Raw genomic sequence first — 22,816 nt, 5'->3', positions numbered from 1 at the left:
AGACTTATGTATATGTACAATCAGGACACAGCTATCTAGCTTGAAAAGCAGTGACTTTGTGTCAATGTACTGTTGCTTAAATACTTTGAACACCAAAGTTGCTTTGAAAATAGCAACTGACTGTGAAATGAAACCTGTTGGCCTATCACAGTATTATGCCATGTCTTGAGGCATTGCTTCTCTTCGCTGCTTTCATTAATTAAATAATTTACACAGACTGCCTCTTTCCAGTGTTTGTGCAAAGTTAGTAACATGCTGGCTTCATACTTTTATATATTGTTCTTAGGACACATTCAACAATTTGCTGCAGATTTGTTGACTACATTCATGACTAGGGGTGCAACGATACTCGTATCGATATTGAACCGTTCGATACAGTGCTTTCGGTTCGGTACGCATATGTATCAAACAATACAAAATTTGTAATTTATTTTATCAACTTTCCTTCTGACGATGCTGTCTGTGTTGAGCGCTCAGTGAATCTGCGTTCGACTACTCCGCCTAGGCTGCACTGTCGAGCGCAGATCCACTGAGCGTTCAACACAGACAGCATTGTCAGAAGGAAGAGCGCAGGGCAAGCTAGCGAGACAGAAGTTAAGCTCTTCTAGGGCGACCGTGGCTCAGGGGGCTGGGAAGCGCGTCTGTAACTGGAAGGTCGCCGGTTCGATCCCCGGGCTCTCTGTCCTGGTCGTTGTGTCCTTGGGCAAGACACTTTACCCTACTGCCTACTGGTGTTGGCCAGAGGGGCCGATGGCGCGATATGGCAGCCTCGCCTCTGTCAGTCTGCCCCAGGGCAGCTGTGGCTACAACTGTAGCCTCCACCAGTGTGTGAATGTGAGAGTGAATGAATAGTGGTATTGTAAAGCGCTTTGAGTGCCTTGAAAAGCGCTATATAAATCCAATCCATTATTATTATTATCTCCTTGCAACATGGCAAATTGAACCTCCCCCACCCTCATTCAGATCTGGCATTTGGAATTATTTTGGTTTTCATGTGACGTATGACCCTGAAGGTAAGCGTGTCATGGACTAAAGTAAAACAGTATGTTGGATGTGCCACGCAATGCTCAATTACATGGGTGGGAACTATAGTGTGTTAGCGCAGTTAGCTCGTTAAGGTGTTGGCCGTCTAGTCCCATGCAGGGGTAGCTCGTTAATGGAGATTTGCCGTGTTGTGGCGTTGTCATTTCAACGAGATTAACGCTGACAGCACTAGTGGGAACACAACGAATATGACTGCACATTTACACCGACATCATCCAGGTGCAAAGACAAGTGGAAGCAGACAAAAACAACAAGCATGCGTGCTACAAACTTTACCCGAGTCATTTAGACAGCCATTAGCACATGATTCTCCTAATGGGGACCTGATATGTTTAATATTGTGGCGAGCTCAGACAACGAGGAGACGGAGGTATCGTTTGGTCTTGCTTCCCGTGAGCTAGCCAGGGAGCACAGCAGTTTATTGACATCTGCAGAAGAACACTGCCGCTAGCTAACTGCTCAGCGCGGCAACCGCACAGCAACAACAACACACAGGGCGCCCTCTGACCCCAGAAGGACACACCGTCGCAGCGAGAGGGCGTCACCCGTCACTATGGCAACATAAACAAAACATAACTGTACAAACAGAACCCCGAACAGCCCTGACCGGCTACATAGCCCCCCACCTAAGGGGTCAGTTGTCCCCGACGACCCCATTACCCCACACAAAGTCCTGCAAATCTGCTTCACCAAACTTTATTTCTTCTCTAAGGCACGAACACCGCGTACAGTGGGCTGAAACAGTTTACTCACAGCGAGCATCGCCGACACAACTCTGGCTGTCGAGGGAGTTATTATATTCCTTTTATTTATTTTCTTTTCGTCTCTTCTGTAGCTAACCCTTACTTTTTCCCCTTCTCCGCTCTCTCTCTTCACACACACACCAGGCAGTCCCGCTACATACATCCCGAATACATTTCCCATCAGGCTTCATCCTTAAAGGGGAATGCCTGTAACACAGGGCTTGCAAAATCGCTAGCCCGACGTCCCGGGGCTAGCGATTTTTCCAGTCGGGCTACCAAAATCTATCTCTGCCCTGCCCGTCGGGCTATCATAGGAAGGAAAAATATATGTCAATGCTTTTGCATTCTTTCGGAAATGTAGCTGGGTAATTATGTCATTGGCATCGTTGAGCCACTGTCAATATGTGACATATTGAAATCGCGTTTGAATTTGCGCTTGTTTTTTGCTTTCACTTTGCAAATGTCCAGGTGCCTTCTTTTGGCGCACCGGCCGGTCACGACCGGCGGGGGAAAAGTCACTCGGGTCAGAACATGGGGTGCCACCATCATCCCACTTCTGACACCAATGTGGCGAGCTCAGACAACGAGGAGACGGAGGTGTCGTTTGGTCTTGCTTCCCGTGAGCTAGCCAGGGAGCACAGCCGTTTATTGACATCTGCAGAAGAACACTGCCGCTAGCTAACTGCTCAGCGCGGCAACCGCACAGCAACAACAACAACAACACACAGGGCGCCCTCTGACCCCGGAAGGACACACCGTCGCAGCGAGAAGGCGTCACCCGTCACTATGGCAACATAAACAAAACATAACTGTACAAACAGAACCCCGAACAGCCCTGACCCCCGCTACAATATGCTGCTGAGAATATAGCCCAGAAGAAGCGGATAGTATAGCTTTTATTTTGGAAAGAGCCATTTCTCTGTAATAAACTCTCGTTTCCAAAGTGATTCCTCAATCAGATACAGGGCTCCAAAATCGCCTGCCCGACGTCCCGGGGCTAGCGATTTTTCCAGTCGGGCTACCAAAATCTATCTCTGCCCTGCCCGTAGGGCTATTGTAGGAAGGAAACATATATGTCAATGCTTTTGCATTCTTTCGGAAATGTAGCTGGGTAATTATGTCACTGGCATCGGTGAGCCACTGTCAATATGTGACATATTGAAATCGCGTTTGAATTTGCGCTTGTTTTTTGCTTTCACTTTGCAATCGCGCGAACTGTGTATAGAGAGCAACAGTACTGATTGGTGAGTGATGATAATTTGTGCACCAATTCCTCCGACATCGTCTTATCAATCGTTAGCTTACTATGCAAACATGACAAGTGAACTCTCCTCCAGCAAGCTTAAACATATGAGAGGTTGATCGCGCAGAGAATCGCTGACCGTTATGTGTGTGTTCTGCTGAGCCAAATAAGACAGGTCAGGGTGAAGAAGTGACAGCCAAAGAAAAGCTTACCACAAAACGGAAAAGTTATGACAAATCAGACTATAAGGCAAAAAGAAAGTGCAGCTTTATGGTTTCATGGACAAAAGAATTTCTGTGACAGCAATATGACGAGCTATATAACCGGGGCTGCACATAAGTGGTCCGCAGGTGCACATAAGTGGTCCGCAGGTGCGCATTCGCTGTCAAAAAACAAAACAAAACGCGCACAAGATATGAAGTTGCAACGCGTGTTTGCATACATAAGATTTTCTGGAGGAGGACAGACATTTGTTTAAAACTCTTAAAGATGTCGAAGAAGCTCCTTTAAGCAATTACTTTGGTGTTCCTCCACCTCCAAACAATTGTCAGAAGGAGTCCGAACCACAAAAGAAGCGCGTATTCTCGGAAAAGTGGTTGCAGGAGGTGAGCTGGCTTCAAACAAATGATGAATGCACAGAGATGTGGTGCGGAATGTGCCGTGAAAATCCCACTCTAGCAGACAAAAACAGTGCTTTTTATATGGACCCAAACGCGCGTTGCAACTTCTTATCTGGTGCGCGTCTTTTATTTTGACAGCGAATGCGCACATGCGGACCACTTATGTGCACCCGTGTATGTGTGTGTGTGTGTGTGTGTGTGTGTGTGTGTGTGTGTGTGTGTGTGTGTGTGTGTGTGTGTGTGTGTGTGTGTGTGTGTGTGTATATATATATATAACAGTTCTGTAACTGTAACTTCGGTCATTGCTGTGCTTTTTTTGGAAGTCGAATTTCCCAGAGGAACCCACCCAAGGGATTAATAAAGTTCTATCTTATCTTATCTTATCTTATCTTATCTTATCTTATCTTATCTTATCTTAGTCATAATGTAAGTGTTAAATTAGAAGTCAGAATTTGAATTTAGAGTTCAACAAAGAGTAATATGTGGTCTTCTGTCCTTTTTCTCCTTCAGGGTTCATCTACACTGGTGACGTGGTCCACCGGATGCTAACAGCTACACAGTACATTGCTCCGCTAATGGCTAACTTTGACCCAAGTCTCTCCAGAAACTCTACCGTCATCTACTCTGACAACGGTAACAGCACTAGCATCTTAGTTCTGCACGATTGTGTAACACTTGTGTACTCCTTCCCGTGCACTACAAAATAAATGTGGCACAAAAAAGCATTTCAGTGAGCTAATTTGTGAAGAAACAGCGGGTTTGCTTTAAGTTTCCTGCAGCCAAATCTGTGGTTCATTTTGCTGCTAAGAAAAAGGAAGTAAAATTCTGTTATTGCCCATTGATTGCATTGATGTGTTGGTATTGGTCACCCTGAGGTTGAGTTTGCAACATCTTCTACACCTTGATAACCACTTTTGATGGGAAGGTGATCAACCTGTCTACAGACAACTGAAGTCCAATTTAGACCGACTGCAATCACTCTCAGAGAGATTTGTGAAAATTTGTAAATAACTGCAAACCAGTTTATGAGTTGCCAACACATTGCAATTAATCTGAGTCATTCTGAGCGAGTGAGCATAACTTGTCTCCAACACAGACATGTTGTCTCTTTGTCTGTTCTGGCTCGATTCAGCTGGTTACCAATGTCGTCACGTGCTTGTTCACAGAGGGTGGTGTTGTTGCTAAGGTTCTCCTTCTAATATGGTTGGTCTTTACCTTACCATATCAGGGTGGTTAATATTGTAGGCGAATATTAGCCCATGGGTTTCATTTAATTGACATCCAACTAAACAAAACTCATGGTCTACTTTTTTAAAGTGGCCTCATCTCATTTTTTATTTTATTTTATTTTTTTAAAAGCATCACCACATCTAGACAAGAAAGTATAACTAATGAGTTATCAGCATAAGTTAGCACTGGCTAGCTAGCTTGGTTAGCGAGTAGCACCCATAGTTCACTGTGATAATTATTAGCATCCTAATTTTAAGGAGTAAACAACAGAAGCAAAGCATACATGGAGAAAAGTCAATTAAAGGCATGAGCTATTTTGAAAATAATCCCAATCCATATATTATGAACACAGAATTAGCTTCAGACACTAAAACTATATATTATACTGTAAACATGGTTATTTCTACTATAAGGTTGTGCATTTTAACACGAGACTTTATAGTTTCTCTATAGCCTGTAGCCTGTGTAAGAGTTTTGCTCATATATAAAAAGTACCTTGCTTTATCAAGGCTTTCATTTGATGAAAATGACCCAGAAATATATTACTGTTGTTTTATCCCTCAAGACATTTTATTGCATTGTATATATCAAAATACAAATTGCTTACAACACTGCAATATGTATTTATGTCTGCTTCCAAAAAAAAGTATTTATTATATAAAGCCAGGTAATCTTAAAGTTAAAGAATAGATTTTATGGCTAACAGTGTTTCACAGAATCCTCCAAGATCTTCTTAAGACCTCCCTAAATTCTGCTTACTGCCTTTAAACTAAAACATCGCCCTTCCTCCGTATCTTTTCTTTGCTATCTGTGATGGTTGTTATCCGTTCTGTCTGTCACTGCTCTGTGATCCGTGTGTAGCAGTGTGACTGACCAACTGTGTGACCTTCTGCAGTGGAGCTCATCAGACTTTAACCAAACTGGCAGCCAATCGATTCTCAGCCTGCCTGCTTCTCAGCGCTGCGTCCATCAGTCAATGTCCTGCCAATACAACATAAGAACTGCACGGTCTGCCGTGCTGTGGAGGAGGCAGCGCCTCCATTAAAAAATGATAAAAACAAGTTTTGAAGCTGCTTGATGAGGCGTTCGCCGCAGAACCATATTGTTTGTTCCACACAAACTAGACTGTGGAGGGTGTGTGAAAACTTTGCTGTCAAATGTTCAAGTTTCACAACTTTCACTTGATGTTGTTAATTGAAATCTGCTAAATAAAGAACGCATGTGATAGGACTGTGAAACTGAAGAGCTGAAGTTTATTTACAGAGGAGTTTAATGTTTCTGCACCTCAGCTGACTCTTGTGTCCGGCGGGACCACAGTGACATCACTGTGATAAAAATAAGGCTGATTGATGCAACAGACGGGCACGTATTAATCCACCGTTCAGTGATTAACTTCACAGCACCATCAGCTGCTGTTCAATTATTACATTTTTTATTATATTAAAAAAGGAACAATAGTACCAACCCAGGATCAGAGTCACCAAATACACCACCCTGACATATATTGTTAAATATTTTAGATTCCTGTTGCTGTTTTTTTAATAGTCTAATCCTGAATGACTCCCTTACACTTCTCATGTTTCAGGTGGTTGATATGGCTGTCCAGTCTTGAAAAAGTATATCTAGAATAGCAACATGTCCAAGAATACACACATCTGTCACTCACAATTAGTGCAGTCCCGTAGCATTTCCTCTTATTGATCAGATTAACGTCTTTGTCCATTCAAAACATCCTAAATCCAGCAAATGTGAGTGTTGCAATGCTGTAACGCTCCGGGAAGCACGTCAGACTACACTCGCTGTTATAGAAGAGTCCGCGTGGGTTTTCTCATCAATACGCTGACAGACAGATGAGGCAAACACTCGGTGAGCTGCAGCTGAGAGAGCATCAACATATGGATAATGAAGTGGCCCTGAGTGACATCGCCTGGAGAAGTCTTTATTGATATTATCTCACTGGATAAGCTAAAGAGTGTATTACAATCTAGATAAACTGCTTAAGTGGAGATCTTCATCAATGTTTTCTGGTTTTATCAGATACCAAGAAGCTTCTCTGCGGCATGGCTTCCATCTGAGCTGGAGTCCGGGTTACTCGTACTTGTAGCAAACTAAGGCAGATTGCATCAAATTTGTGATATGGCCAGTTTACGTTGCTTTATGGAAACAAAAGTGCATATAAAATGTTTTTAACTGGATAGTAGAATCTGGAAATTGCTTCTTCACATGTTTACCTTCAATAATTCTGTCATCTTGACTGTCTTGTTAATCTGCCATTGCATTCCTGACAACATCTGTTGAACATCTGTGCATCACTCCTCAGATGTATTCATTTTTTTCCCTAAGCCAAAAAATGACCTAATCGTTCTGGTGTTACAGGCTGGATTTGTTTCTTTTTTTGCTTCTTTGTTCATACAGCGGGTTAAACTTGTAACTGAAAATGGAAACAAGGCCAGTGTGTACTCCCTCCACACCTCCTCACACACTCTATATTTTTAGAAAGGCAGCCCCAGATAGCACGTCAGCCTCCCCTCCTGAACTCAATGCATTTTAAGCAGACTTATATTAAGCGTAACTCGTACTGACTGAGTAATCCCGCTGTGCCAAAAGTTAATAGCAATTTAGTGCACTGGCTTCTTACTGTATATTTAATGCCTTTCTCCTCGAGGTTGTTAAAATATTAGTCACATGTTGTTGTCTAACCCCCCTCCCCTTCTTTTAACACAAGACGCATCCATGTCCAGTGCCAGAGGCCATGCAGTAAACCACATGTAATTTATGATGGGGTTTCCTTTCCGACCAGTCACCAACTGCCAGCAGGGAAGCTCAAGCTCGCCTTTACTTTGGATGGACTTGCTCTGTCTGTGTGACGGAAAAATTGATTGGTCGCATTAACAAACCTTTATTGCCCTTAAATCAAGCCAAATGACTAACTCTGAGGGGACGAATGGCTTCCACATCAGCGGGTTCTCCAAAGTCCACAGTAAATTAAAATAGTGTTAAAAGTAATGCAAGGCTGGTTCTCTGGAGGGCAGAGCTGTGAGTCTGGTGCTAATTTAGTACTTCCCCGAATGAAACCGATGCATCATGGTGGTGGCTCCTGGTAATGAACTTCAGTTCACTTCAATTCAATTGTCTCACGGCGCTTCATACTGTAAGGTAAAGACCCTACACTGATACAGAGAAAACCCCACCAGTCAGGTGACCCCCTATGAACCAGCACTTTGTCGACAGTGGGAAGGAAAGAAGCGTGTCCTGTCTGGCAGCTTTTGTAAGATTTGAAGTTACAGAATTAAGTTATAGTGTAATATATGTTCCCTTGTTTATGCATTTATTCAAACGCTATGCATTCTGTTTACCTGGTAGAGGTGTCAATGATGTTCACCAGTGTTTATACATTAAAAGCTGCACCTGGATCAGTTCAGTAGTCTTGTTGTTGCTACTTCACTGCTTCCATCTCATTTTTCTGTACTACTACACGTTGGCGATTGCTCTGAGCCTTTTCAGTTGGCAGTTTTCATTCTGTAACTTTAGGAAAGAGTCATTTATGAAAAACTCTCATTCTGGTGAAAACTGCCCGACTCACACTGTCTGTCACAGTAACGGGCACGCCTTCATTTGGTTCTGTCAAAAGCTTCAGTATCGTTGCCGTTTCTTTTTTCTCCAGCGAAGCTTTTCAACATCACTGCTTCAGTGTTCAGATCTGAGAAAGCAACAGAGTAAAACAAGTACATGCTATATGCAGACAGTTACATTCACTGGTAACTGAATGTAACCAGTGAATTACTTTAATCTAGCCGATGCTGTTTAGCAAAAGCTGTGAAAATGTTTTCACTCTTTCTTTTCTCTCTTCTTTCTCCTTTAAGGAACTGCTCTGGTTGTGCAGTGGGACCACGTCCACCTGCAGGACAACTACAGCCTGGGAAGTTTCACCTTCCAGGCCACATTGCACAAGACTGGTAGGATCGTCTTCGCCTACAAAGAGGTGGGGAGAGCGAGATCTCACAAAAGCTCAGTTTCTTACTGCGCTCATTTCTGTTTGTTTCTTTTTCTGACAGCATCGTCAGATAGTGGTTTACCTCACTGTTTCTAGAGTCAGAACTAAACATTAAAAAAATAGCATTCAGTTTTCATTACACCCCCTACTTGGACCAGTCCCTGAATTTAAGTTCTCTTTTCCACTTAATGTATCTCTCTCCAACACACAGCATCACGCCGGTTATTTCTTACCATTCTGCTAATGGTTTTTATACTTTTTTGGGGTTTGTTTTCAACTAAAAGTCTTGACAAAATTGCCAGTAAATTTAAATTTTTCAAAATTGCACACCAATTTTTATTTACCAGATACTTTCAAGTAGCTATTTTCAGAAAAACTGACACACAATCATCAAGAAAAAGATAATATTACTTACATTTAAGTGGCCTATTTCTACCTATTTTCTGTCACACATATATTTTCAGATTAATCTATTTATAGATGTTCAATCGGCAGAAGCTCATCATACATCTTATACGAGATAACGCCTCCAAGCACGCTCCTGGTTCTCAACTATATATGTTCCCCCAGTTCTACAAGCTGTTCGTTCTCATTTACATGCGCCACCCTGCTTCCCCTTTTTAATTCTTGAACTTCTTAACTTCTATTTAGTACATGGGGATCTGCCAGGCCCGGGAGCCGCCACCAGTCCTCTTCAAGGCCTTCCCCAAACCGCAGCTCAATTCATGTCCAAGCATTCACCTTTATCTACTAAAACGCTGTCAAACCTCATACGAGGATGTGAGCCCAGCGAGTGAAATGTTTTTATACTCTTGGATTTGTATGAGGTCATAGATAACAGCAGCCCCACACTCCTGCTATTCAAACCTCCTGCTTACGAGGGGCAGCCAATCAGAAGACAGTTTGCTTAAAGGAGAAGCTTAAATGTTTCAGACAGAGGATGAACTCAAGGTCTGCTCCACGTCCCAGTATAAGATAGATACAGATTATTTTGAACTGTAAATCGTACAAAGTCTGTAGTAAGAATAAAACGAATGATCTGATAGTGGCCACAAAAGGTCTCCTTAAAACCGTAAACACACACAATCTGTTTCCCTGATGTTTCTTTTAACAGTATTACTCATTTCTAACATTTGGCCCTGCCCTGTTGTTTTAGTTCAGTGAACAAATACCCAGTGTTGATGTGTTTTGACTAAAGGAGCGATGCCAAAGTGACCGACAAAATGAGTTTCTCAAGTTTAATGGCAGCTTCTCAAGAAAAAAATCAGTTAACGCCTTACCAGCTTTTTCCATATGCTTGATTAGGTTTTGGCATAATCTCCACTAATGTTACAAACTCTGGGTCACTGCACGCCCTAACCGTGTCCGTTAATATCCACATTTCAAAAATGTCTTGAAAAACAACCTAATTGAAGAGAGAGAAAAGAAAGGTCATGAAAAACCTGAAGAGCCCGCTGTTGGAGTGTGAAATTTCCTAAGCCATGATAAGATAATTGCAGTGGTTATAACAGCGGTGCTGCTTCTTTTATGCTCGAGCTCGCTTATGTAATTTGTTATTTTTACCTATTAGAGGATCTGATCTGAAGGCTGCTGAACTTTTTTCTCCTGTTGTTTCACATTAGGCTGGCATTATTATGGGTCTGAAAAGAGCAGTGTGACTATCAGTCGTGATCTGTGTGCACATAACCTCGATGATTACGAGTTAATGTTGAGTACAGCTGAGCTACTATGTACTTTACGTCACTTTAAATTCCTCCTCCATACAAACTTTTGTTGCGTTTAGCTGCTTTTCTGAATTAGTGTGTACGATCAAAATACTACATTTTACCTTATATAGACTTCTGTTTTTCTATTTGTAAGTCTTCACAAAGCTGTTGCTCATTTCTGTCCCATCTGTGCCTGAAATGTTTATTCTATGCTCCAAAGATAGCCATATGCTTATTGAAGTAGCATGTTGCCTCAGCAGATTCCTAAAGGAGATTGTCAGCACTTCTACGCTGCTGTGGCCTGTTTGCATTTCTCAGCCTGTCTCAGACTGATCTTCGTGGTCATGGTAATGATTTCCCTTTTTCTATTTCAGATCCCCGTTGAGGTGTCACAGATCAGCTCTGTCAATCACCCGGTGAAAGTTGGCCTGTCTGACGCCTTTGTGTTGGTCCACAAGATCCAGCAGATACCCAGTGAGTCTCAAAATCAATTCAATGCCCTAAAATTTCTTGTGCATATTAAAATATCTGGATAAATCCACATGCTGTCTTTGCACCATGTTTGGAGTTCACATTGTAGAGTGGCTCTGAAAAATGGGATTCTGACTAGCTCATGAGCTACATAGAGGTATAAAAAACAATTCAGGACTGGATCAATGTCTGTGTAGCATCTGTGGCAAGCGAAATGCTATTATATCAGATTTCAGGGTTTTTGTAGCAGCTCATTATAGCTCTTTATTTCTTTTAAAGCCTCTTTTTCTTAGTACTCAAAGTCGTTCATGAGGAAAAGTGAGAAAAACAAACTACAAAGCATAAATAAAACTGCAAATAAAAACAGGAGCTTAGCCAAAGGTTACATTTCAGTTAGTGTAATAAGAGTTTAACTTTGTGTCACAGCTCTCAGTTCAGCCTCGTCCATTTGGCTTTAGCTCCAGCTTGTCACCACCTTTTCTCCCCACTGCTCTTCAGCCTCAGTGGGCACAGCTCCACATCTGCCTGTTTCTTTCTTTCTTTTTATTTCCAGTTACTGTAATTTAAGCCCATTACATTTAAAGCAAATGCAGGAGAAACACTTCAAACCTTTTCATTCAGAGTCAGACTCTTTCGCTCTCACCGGCTCTGATTCAAAGTCTGCTGCAATAATGAGTTGTCAAAGGTGATTTATTCAGTAATTTAAATGGTGTTGTGATTACATCTGTGAAACTTGGATAGCGTTTATTTGTCAAAGTTAATATCTCGGGGCTTTTTTCATCCTTTCAGCGGCAGCTTTAAGTTCTCCGCAGTATGTAGTGAGAGTGGTTGTTTTGTAAGTTTAGTTTGAGTAAAATAAGTCTCACAAAAAAACACATCCTCTTGGCATGGTAAGAGTTTCCAACTTTGTTTTCTGGCATGTCCCAGGGTCTTTCATAGAGGATCTCTTTGCAGAAGGCTGCGGTTGGCACTGAGAGATTTGAATATCAAACCAGTTAGCACAGTCCTCCTAGACTTTATAAACCAAACTGTCTTTGATGCCTCTGACACAGCATGATGAAACCAATGTGTGCAACTGCTGGGCTGTGGAGTGATGAAATCTTGAATGGAAGCATATTGAGACTGAGGTGTTGTGTCGAACATAACTCGTGTCTCCGAGGAGTGTGTGTTCTTGTCTTTATGGCAGATACTTCATTTCTATCAGGAAAACCAGAATGCTAAAACAGTTTCGGTGGTGGCATCAAAATGAGGAAACTGTACTTCTTTTCGACACAGACGTATGTTTTTCTTGCCCATATTTAAATCATACAAAGTTGTTGTTGCACGGATCATATGTAGCTCTACTACTTGAAATTCGTCACGAGTTTCCAAACATTAAAGGACAAAGACAGAACCAAATCCTATTTCAAGCAATAAACTAAACCACAGCTATCCCTGACAGATTTTATCATCTATCATTAAATTCATTCCTCACTTTATATTTTGTTTTGAAACCTAAATCCTGCAAATGGGTTGTAAATAAAAAACATTTTTAAAAACTTTCCTAGCAGAAAGGAGACAAACACACATTTCTGCTGCTGTACTTTAGATTTTGACCAAAACAAAAAAGAAATATTGTTAGATTCATAAAGACACAGCTTAAATTTTGATAAATTCACCACAGTGAATTTTAAGTCAAACAGATGTGATGGTTAAAATGCAGATTTTGCAAGTCAGTCACCTGATCTCGACCCAATGGAGCATGCTTTTCAGTTATTAAATACAAAACAGATGCAGAGAGACGCACAAGCAGCAACTGAAGGTAGCACAGGTAAACACAGTCATGCACATTGACATTGACATTGCAAAATTAGGATTGTGAATAAAAATTCCTAAACTGTTCATGCAAAATTTTTGTAAAAACTCCTTGAATTAAAACTGAAAGTCAAGACTTAAATCATATTTTTATTGTTTGATTTAAAATCCACTGTGGTTGTGTACAGAGGTAAAACTACAAAAACTGCATCTTTGTCTGAAAAATTATGAACCTCTTTAGTTTTAGTCCATGACTATTCAATAGCCATAGGAGGGCTTTTGTGAATATCACCCGTCTGAAGTGACTGTAAAGAAAATCAAACTCTTCCATTAGCTGAAACAAACAAGGCTTTGTTTTCTCACAGATGGTATTTGCAGAGTGCACTGACTCATGTCCATGTTTGAAGGAAAAGGGCAGTATTTGCATCCTGCACCTGTCAGTCCAAAGGGCCTGATGTGCTTTATAAACTGCACAGCAAGACTCTGTGGAGAAATTGAACGATATTGCCTGTACAATCAGAGATTTTTCATAATAATAAAGAAAACTATTGGAAATGACCTTTAATAGGGAAAAGGAACTAACCTTTAGAAAAAGAACAAATCAGCAGTAATCATGAAAAAATTAGGATGATGTATGGGAATAGTTTATATGTTACATCAAGTCTCCCTTTGTTCTTGCACATACAATCGAAGTGGAGGCTGCAAAATATACTGCTGATAGAGCAGTTTTTAAAGTGAAATCCAAAAAAATATTAGACTTTTGATCAATCTGTACTCCAGATCACACAACATGAGCCATGTGCCAACATTTTATATTCTGCGGTGACTATTTTTAGCTGATAATGACATTCGAACCCATCACCAGCTATCAGGAGAGAACAACAGCTAACAACAACACCTAATAGCAACTATGTGGCGTGATCTACTGGCAGTTAAACCCTGTAATCTTACAACTTAAAACCTTAAGAAGAGATGAGCTCTCGCTTGTCCTTTCCATTAAAAGGAAAGGACAAGAAAATTTGGAGAAATTCCTAAAAAAAAAAAACATACAATGAATTGCTACCAGAAGTCATAGCATGCTATTCCAATCAAGCTGAACGTCCTGGTAATACATTTTGACATATTTTCACAACCTTGTCATGACAAATAAATAAATGTATTCTAATGGATGCTCCATAAAGTGCATTAAGTCATAATAATATAGGGGGAAAATGTAAAAAAAAAGTTTGCCTGCAGCCAGTTAGATTATACAACATTATTGCATTTTTTAAGCTCAATGAATTTTTACCCATGGGCAGACCAACCCACAGCCCATCCAGTAAAGGAAGCGATGAGTGAATATATTTGTGGGTGTCCTGTGTAATTAACAGGTCAGATACAAGCACTTATTACAACACAGACTGTAATATGCTTTTAATGCTAGCTTAGACTTTATCATTAGTCACTCTTAAAATGAAGCCAAAACCACCTCAGCCATTTTCAGATCTTTGTTTCTGTACCTGGATTATTTAATCCGTGTAAACTAGAGAAATCTGTGGTATTCTGTTTACATTCATTAATGCTCAATAAAAAGTCTTCTAACTATTAAATCAGGTTTATAAAATGTGCAATTGAAAAAAGAAGTACAGTCCAGGTTAGCAACACTGTTTACTGTCTTTTCAGGATGTTTGAAGATAATTTAACTAAGCTTTTTTTTTTACATAATTGATGACGCATTTATGCAAACTGGGCTTTGTCTGATAGTATCACTGAAGGTAGCTAAATTCTCATTAGGTGTTATTTATGTTGTTGTTGAGACCAGGCTATAATTGATTTAATTTGTAGCTTCTTATCACCTTAAACCACAGATCGGAGAAGCTATACAGTCTGCCCAGACATCAGCAGCCTCAGGCTGTGGAAATGACCTCTCTCTGGCCCACACCACACCATTAGGCACCTGATAATCCTTTAGCTGTAGGCAAAAGGAAGTCAATCACCAGGGGAGCAGAGGAGGGGAAAGGAAGGGCGGTTGTATTCTCAGGTTGGGCTGAGCTGGCTCACATTTTGCTGCTTTGATCAGCCGTCCTGTCCGTAATCAAAATAAGCAGTCTGCAAGGAAACAGTGTCGTACCACATGAGGGGCACAACAATTTCCACACCAAGAGTCTCTCAGTCAAGTGGAAAAAAAGGAACCTAGTGCAGAGAAGTTATTCAAATGTGTCAAATGCAAGGGTGTTGTAAAAGTTTAAAGGACTTTTGTGGTGCTATGTAACTGACTTAATCTAAAGAAGCAACAAGGGTAGGATTCAATTTCTTTGGATTACAAATCAGGATTTATCATACACAATGATAACAGGAAATAATGTGACAATCTTTGCCATACGAGCAATCAAAATTTGACATAAAGAATTTACTTTTTATTTAAGTTGCTTTTCCTGCCCCCTCTTCTTTCTAATGTACTGTGTGTTAACGTTGGCTGTGTTTTGAATATAACTAATAAGCTGGGCAAAACCAGTAATGTAAAATGTATCTAATTAGTTAGCTTAGCCTAGCTTAGCTTAGCTTAGTTTAGCTTAGCAAAAGCCCAGCACATTAAAACCATAACTTTTTTGTGGGGATTAAACAATCATGTTACTAAGTGAGCTCTAGAGGTGCTGGTAGGCAGCAGGTTTTGGTAGCTTCACACAGAGTTGGGCTAACTGCTTTCGGTGTTCTTGCTAAGTTAATCTGAGCTAGGCTACGCAAACTATCTGGACTCTATCCATGTTTAATAGGCAGACACGAGAGTAGCATCAGTCTTCACACCTCAATAACTTAATAAGCTTAAGCTGAATAGCTTTAACTTTAACACAGTTTTACCAGTTGGAAATATATTAGATTTTAAGGGATTTACTTGCTATATATATTCCACAGCCACAGTTTTATGTATTGAATTTCATTTTGTAGCTCATCGCCCAAGCAAATACAAGTGCGATAAAGAATGTCATGCATTGTGCATTGTCTCTGTACGCACTGCAGTGCACCTCAGTGCGATCCAGTACAGATTTACTGCTTTATTCCTGGGGCGCCTGCACAGAAAAGTCATATAAAAATCTAATTAGAGTTTGAAATAATCCATGCATTAACAGCAGGAAGGCACAATCATTATATTTGTCAAGCTACTGCTCTGGTCTTTTTTCCACTTATGGTAGCAAAGACGCATGGCCCAGACAGCCCATTGTACTCCAGCCGATATGAGTTATAGGGGCCAGAATGCAATGAGAGTCAATGATGTATCTAATCAATTGCTCCATCATGCCCTGGCTGATGGCTCGCTGTTACAGATGACTGGGAAGGCAGCCTTTCAACAGGGTCTGATTGATATCAGCTCCCGGGGGAAATTGCTACCGTCCATTGCCAAGTCGTGGTCTGACACTTTGGGCACAACGAGAGGGGAGAAGAGGGGAGAAATAAAGTGCTGTGGTAGCATCCCATATGACCCGATTCTGCCTCCCACTCTCTTTCCTCTTTCTATAGGGATAACTTGTCCCAGTTTTTATCTCGGGGTTTGGAGGATTTGCGATGGTGGCTTTGCTGCTTTCTCACTCAGTCCGTCTTTTTTTTTTTTTCCTTCAAAATCTAGATGTGAGGCGGAGGACGATCTATGAGTACCACCGTGTGGAGCTGACTAAGACAAAGATCACCAACTCTACAGCTGTGGAAATGATGCCTTTACCCAGTAAGCAGAATTAATAGTAACAGTTTTTGGTTTGAGCAAATTCTTTATTTTTGTATAGGCTGTAGACCTTTTCCTTGGCCATGTGTCTAATTGGCTATTGACTGCATAAACTGTTTCCTCTTTTTTAACCTTTCTCCACTGCAGCCTGCTTGCAGTTCACCAGCTGTAGCTCCTGCATCTCCTCACAGATCAGCTTCAACTGTAGCTGGTGCCATCGGCTCAACAGGTTGGATATAAGAACATTTTTACTCTTACAAAAGACATCTTTTATTGTCCTTTTCACATTTCCACCTAGTATGTTCTCACAGGCAATTATTGTAGCATCTTTACCTTACAATATAAAGCACCTCGAGGCGAATTTTGTTTGTGAATTAGCACTAAATTGAATTGAACTGAACCATTAAAACTTGCCTAGCACATAGGCAAAGTGCACATACTTTTTGCCTGTGTAAATAAGAGAGAATGCAGCAGCTAATCTTTTGACTAGGCCTTCAAAGGGGTCTCGTGATATCACCACTCTTCTTCTCTTTATGTTGGCTTCAGCAGTTTTAAGCTACACGGGATAATTTTTAGGGCTCCACATGGTCGAGCACATGGGGGCATTAAAAATGCACTGCAAATTTATGAGATTGTCCCTCCCTCCAGACTCAAACTAAAGGCAGGATGTGCCCTTAGCTGTGCCTTTGTTGGCTCCTAAACTGAAGCTGTCTCCTGTTAAACTAAAAACCTGTGGACACTCTGGATGCCTTTAAAAAGCAGCAGACCCATTCATCTTTTAAGACTTGCTTTTGAGGAGTTTTCATTGTATTTGTAATTTTTTTTCTCCATTTATTATATCCTTTATTTATTTTTACATCGTCATTTATCATAAAGCAGCCTAGCCCTAAAATACAATTCAATTTTCAATATAATTTTATTTATATAGCGCCAAATCACAACAGTTGGATTTGCATTGTAACCCTACAATGATACACAGAAAACAGAGAAAACCCCAATACTAAATACTAATACTAATAAATATGTAGAAGTTGTATAAAATATTTGTGCCTGCTGTGTAATTTTTGGCACTCACAGTGCCATAGGCAAGGTTTATACAAAGTTTCCTCAAGAATGGCCCATTTGTCTAGGAGGAGATGGTGAACAAACAAACACTATGATCATGATGATTGGTCAGTTAGGAATGATGCCCATGTCCAAACAATAACTAGACATTAGAAGCATATTTAAAGCGGAGCAGAACCCCACATGCCAGTATAAGAAGCAGCTGGTTGTGTTTGTTGAAGGCGAGTGCTGTCAGGTAGCCACTTTAAATTGTCTTCTGCTCCTCACTTCATGCCTGAAATCCAAAGTGACATCCCTTATACTCACAAAAAGGCATTTTACTACAATTGAAACTGGTACGTAAAAGCTAAAAATGGAGGTGTACACTGTATATACAACACTGTCTGTTGTTCAACACCTTTTATCATGAACGTGCTGAAGAAAGTTTTAATCTGACTTTTTTGGGTGGACCACAGTTCCATACATTAAATTGCTGAGTTTAACTCATTTGATTACATGTAAAATTTCTGTTTAATTGTATTATGTAAGCACAGTGTAGAACATTAAATGTAATGAAATCTGATCAAGTGAAAGTTACTTTATTGGTTTATCGGTCTTTTATCAGTTCCCAGAGTCAGAACCAGACACGGAGAAGCTGCATTCAGCTTTTATGCTCCTTATATCTGGAACAAACTCCCAGAAAGCCTCAGATCAGCTGAAACACTCAGTTTATTTAAATCCAGGTTGAAGACTCACCTGTTCTCAGCTGCATTTGAATAAAGCACCAAATCCACACTTTAAGCTTAAATTTCAAAACTTACATTTAACTACTGATTTTATCTACTGTTCTGATTTTATCTGTTTTGATTTTATATACTGTTGTTTGTTGTTTGTTTGTTAATTAGTTAGTTAGTTTATTTGCTTGTTTTAATCAATTTTAAATCATGCTTTTTATTTGTTCTTGTTTCTAATGTCTCTGTAAAGCACTTTGAATCACCTTGTTGTTGAATTGTGCTATACAAATAAACTTGCCTTGCCTTGCCTTGCCTTGCCTTACATTCAGTTATATCAGATCAGGTCAACTAGTAATTGGAAGATTGAATGTTAGATTCCCAGCTGCTTCAGTCTGCTTGCCAAAAATCCTTGGTCAAGATAGTGAATCCCAATCATCTGTGCTGTCAAAGAACAGTTCCCAACTTTTTAGCTCGCTGTCTCAACAAATTTGCAAAAGCTCTCTGGTTCTAGACCATCAGGACACACAAATCGCTGGGAGGGTTTTGTCAGGCAGCATTATTATATTTTATTATATTTTTGTATTTTCTAATTATTTTTGTAATTTTCTTTAGCTTTAGGTAAGTCACTATGGCCATTACAATAGAAACACAGACAGAGATTCACAGTCTTGTAGACATCCATCCAGGGCCAGGGAGAGGGAAGTCTGGGTGTCTGCTTAAAGTGCTGCCCCCCAGGACTGAAGCCTTAGTGAAAAGCAAGAAATGGATGGAAGGACAGACGATGGAAGTTATTTAATTTATTGGCACTATTATCAAATATAGCCGTGAGTCTAATTGTACTTTTTATTTCAGCCCTTCTTTTTCAGCTTTCTTTGACCTTTTCTCTTTTAATATTTTTAATTTATACAATACTTTTAGAGGTCTGTTTATCCATTACAGTTAATGAACTGTTAATTTTCCACTTAAATGTGCATTTATTGTTCCACATATCCACTGACTACTGCAGAATCCCCCACGTGTACACTTCAAGTGGGTCTAGAGGGACTTGTTGGTAAAATTTTATCCAAACATATATATTTGGATCACAGATTTACATATAGTAATATAATGTGATTATTCTGAAAAACTTGTGTGTTAGGTTTTAATTTAATCAGGCAGCTTCACATTTATGCTACGCAGCAGTGGTTGTAGTCTTTGGAAGAGAAAGCGACTCACTCCGACATTCATTCAGTTCACACCTGTTCTGCCAACCTTTGCTCTACTTTTTATCATTTCAAACAAAAGTAAATATTTGAGCTGCTAAAGAAGTGTTGGCGTTCCTCCCCAGAATTTCCTGACAGCTGAAATGTGAGCTGTGGTGGGTTTTATTTTATCAAATAGAAAAGTCTGAGCTAAACAGACACCGAGGATAGATGGTGGAGGAGTTTATCTTCCCTGTAAGTTAAGGAAGCTTGGACCTGACTGTCAATGGGTGTCTGCTTTTCTGCACTTTTATTTTGTTGAAAATATTTTCGGAGATTGTCGTCAGTGTTTCGGGGGGTTTGCCGTTTGACCTTTCGAGCTACAATCGCTTCTTTTCCTGCGGCGCTGCATTTTAAACTCCTTGATTAGTGAGCGTTCATCTGCCAATCTTTTCCTTTGGACTAATTATTTATTTGGAGTACTTAATGAAATGTGTAGCTCTTCTGCTCTGTCCGCTGGGAATTGTTATTTTGGACTTCGAAGGGGTATTGGGAGTTGACTTCCCCTCTGTTTTGCATTTTGAATGCCCTCCCCTTTGACAATCTAATTTACAGTTCAATGATATGAAAAAGTGCTTTTCTGTTCAGCAGTTTATGGATGCGGTGGAGAGATACTGTACGCCTGTAGCAGGGATCTCATTAAGCAGCATTTTAATTAGCTTTCCTACTGTGTTAATATCTAACTGTTCAGCATCACTCTGCCCTTTGTATCCTTCAGCCATTTCCTTTGAAAAAGGCAAACATGCTTTAAACACGCACTAATTAAAAACTATGGCAGCCTCGCTGGCTCTGGGGGTTAATGAAAGAAGCTGAAATTTAAAGGGAACGTCCCTAACAGACTGATCGCACCGTGGAGTGCTGTGAAGGTGAGAGCCTGGCGCCTCTTTCATGCTAAGTTACAAGGTGAATCAGTTTGCTGTGGCTGATGTGGACTAAAGCGGGTTAATAAAGCATGACAGACATTGCCGTGGACTCACAGTGGGCCGTACGTGCCAGAGCCTCTGAATGCTGATGTGCTTAGAGGTGCAGGGATTTGTTTACCTAAAAAAACACAGCTGGTGTGCATCACAAATGGGTGTTAAGGAGACGAATGTTGAATTTTAATTTGTGGTAGCCTCACACCAAATTGTTCCTCTATAGTTTTTATGTGAAACGGCACACAGGCTCACCAGTCTGAGATTTTAGATCTCAAAAGTCCTGCTTTACTTAAAAGTAAATTCTAAGCAAAGTTTACTAATGAAGCAAAACCAAAAAGTAATAAACTACAGGTGTGTTTTCATTAATCTAAGAGTAGCACACACGTTTTTATTTGCACCTGTTCAGCTGCTCATTAACCCAAATATCTAATCAGCCAATCACATGGCAGGAACTCACTGCATGTAGGTATGTAGACGCCAGAGGATAGCATCCACTGCTTTGAGCTGACAGGAAGGCAACAGCAACCAAGGTGGGCCGCCACCCTGGGTTCCACTCCTGTCAGCTAAGAACTGGAAGCTGAGGTTACAGTTTTTACAGGCTCACCAAGATTGGATGATAGAAGATTAGAAAAACATCTGATTTGATGAGTCTTGATATCTGCTGCAGCATTCAAATGGTCGGGTCAAATATTGACACAATCAAGTTGACAAGAAGGATTTACACTTTGGGACCCTTAGCACCAACTGAACTTTTTTAAATCCCACACTTAGTATTGTTGTCCATGTCCATCCCTTTATGACCACAGTGTACCCATCTCATGATGTCAGCATCAAGCACAATTATCTCATACGGGTTTCTTGAGTTCTCTGTACTCAAATGGCCTCCACAGTCACCAGATCTCAATCCAACAGAGCACCCTTGGGATGTGGTAAAATGGAAGATTCACATCATGCATGTGTTCAGCCAACAAATCTGCAGCAGCTGTGTGATGCTATCATGACAATATGGTCCAGCGAGACTGGTCCAAGAGTTAAAACTGTTTTAAAATCATGCTTTTGGACCTTGTTGAATATGAAGAATAAAGGCAGTTCTGAAGGTAAAAGGGGGTCCTGGTACTAGCAAAGTAGCAAAGTGATAAACTTCCTATAAATACATTTCTCTCTAAAAGTAAATCACTGAGAGCAGAATGAACTGTCACCATCATCTAATGTTCCCTTTATAATGTTAAAGTAATACTGCTCTCAGGGGTAAACAGCCTATGCTGAGAGAAAACTACAAGCTGTTGGCAGAGAGCTTGTAGTTTTCTTCTAGGACCTTCCACAGTGGGATAATCAGCGAGAGAGAGAGAATTATCCTGACAGACATGTTCTGAAAAAGATGCATCAAAATGATTTGATTATATGAAAATTTAAAGGGTTAAAACAGTTTTATAATCATTTCTGTCATGCAAGGAATGACTCCCTCTAAGAATGAGTCAGAATGAAACCTAATATCACGATCCAGCCATCCTGCTGTGATTGTTGAAAACCTGAGCAGAAATATTCACCTCATGGGTTTATTTATATTTAAATGAAGCACCTCAGCCCATTTCTAATTAAAGCGCTGTGGGCTCGCTGTCTTAGATGGCAACCGGCTGAAATGGATGCCATTGAGAAGAAACAAAGCCACGAGCTCCTTTTAGAGACAGGTTAGACCAGACCTGCTCAGTAATATCGCGCCTCATTCTGGCTGCTCCGCTGCCCTCTCAGGGGGGAAAAGCAGCTGGGGGGAAATGGGGGATTAAGCAGAGGAATCTGTCTCGCCTGATTGAACAGATGGAGTGATTTTTTTTTTTTTTGGGATGGGGGTAAAAGAAATGGGATGATTAGAGAGGTAGAAAGATGAGAATGGACTTCTTCTGATAAAGTCATTACCATAACAATATGTTCTCTGGAGAAATGGGGCCTGCTGGGGATGCATGAGATCCTTTTGGGCTCATAGTGTCCCTGCAGCACAAAGCAGAGATACCACTGCTATCGTGCTTTGAACTGCCGTGTTTCTGCCTTGCGAGCTGGTCGTAGGTTGTTTTTATCCGTGTGCATGTCAGAGCGAGTGGGTTTCCTGCTTTGCATGCTAACTTTTTCTTCCACACAGAAAATCCTTTGAGAGCGTAGACAGACAGGATGATGGCGAGCTCACCAGCAAGCGAGTTATAATTTTTATCCTTTACAGCAGGCAAGATTAGTAGCTGTTGCCTCGATTGCTGTCTGTCTTTTCAAATTGTATGGTTACGCATAGTTGACTCAGCAGGACCCTTATCCCAAGGCCTCATGACCCCTTGAACTTCCCACTCACAGACCT

At 40.7% G+C, this 22,816-nt stretch overlaps 1 protein-coding gene across 1 annotated transcript in view; it reads left to right on the top strand.

Annotated features, from left to right (window-relative positions):
* plxdc2b (plexin domain containing 2b) overlaps window positions 1-22,816 on the top strand; it is a 114,920-nt gene that overhangs the window by 77,050 nt on the left and 15,054 nt on the right. Inside the window, exons 5-9 of the mRNA XM_080864476.1 lie at window positions 4,161-4,283; window positions 8,744-8,862; window positions 10,955-11,054; window positions 16,447-16,542; window positions 16,687-16,768. Of these exons, the coding sequence (XP_080720602.1) occupies window positions 4,161-4,283; window positions 8,744-8,862; window positions 10,955-11,054; window positions 16,447-16,542; window positions 16,687-16,768 (520 nt within the window). The remainder of the gene's footprint in view (window positions 1-4,160; window positions 4,284-8,743; window positions 8,863-10,954; window positions 11,055-16,446; window positions 16,543-16,686; window positions 16,769-22,816) is intronic.

The sequence above is a fragment of the Rhamphochromis sp. 'chilingali' genome, assembly GCF_963969265.1.
Source record: "Rhamphochromis sp. 'chilingali' genome assembly, chromosome: 18".
NCBI classification, from domain to species: domain Eukaryota; kingdom Metazoa; phylum Chordata; class Actinopteri; order Cichliformes; family Cichlidae; genus Rhamphochromis; species Rhamphochromis sp. 'chilingali'.
The sequence above is the reverse complement of the archived record's forward strand: the minus strand, read 5'-3'. Positions and strand labels throughout refer to the sequence as shown.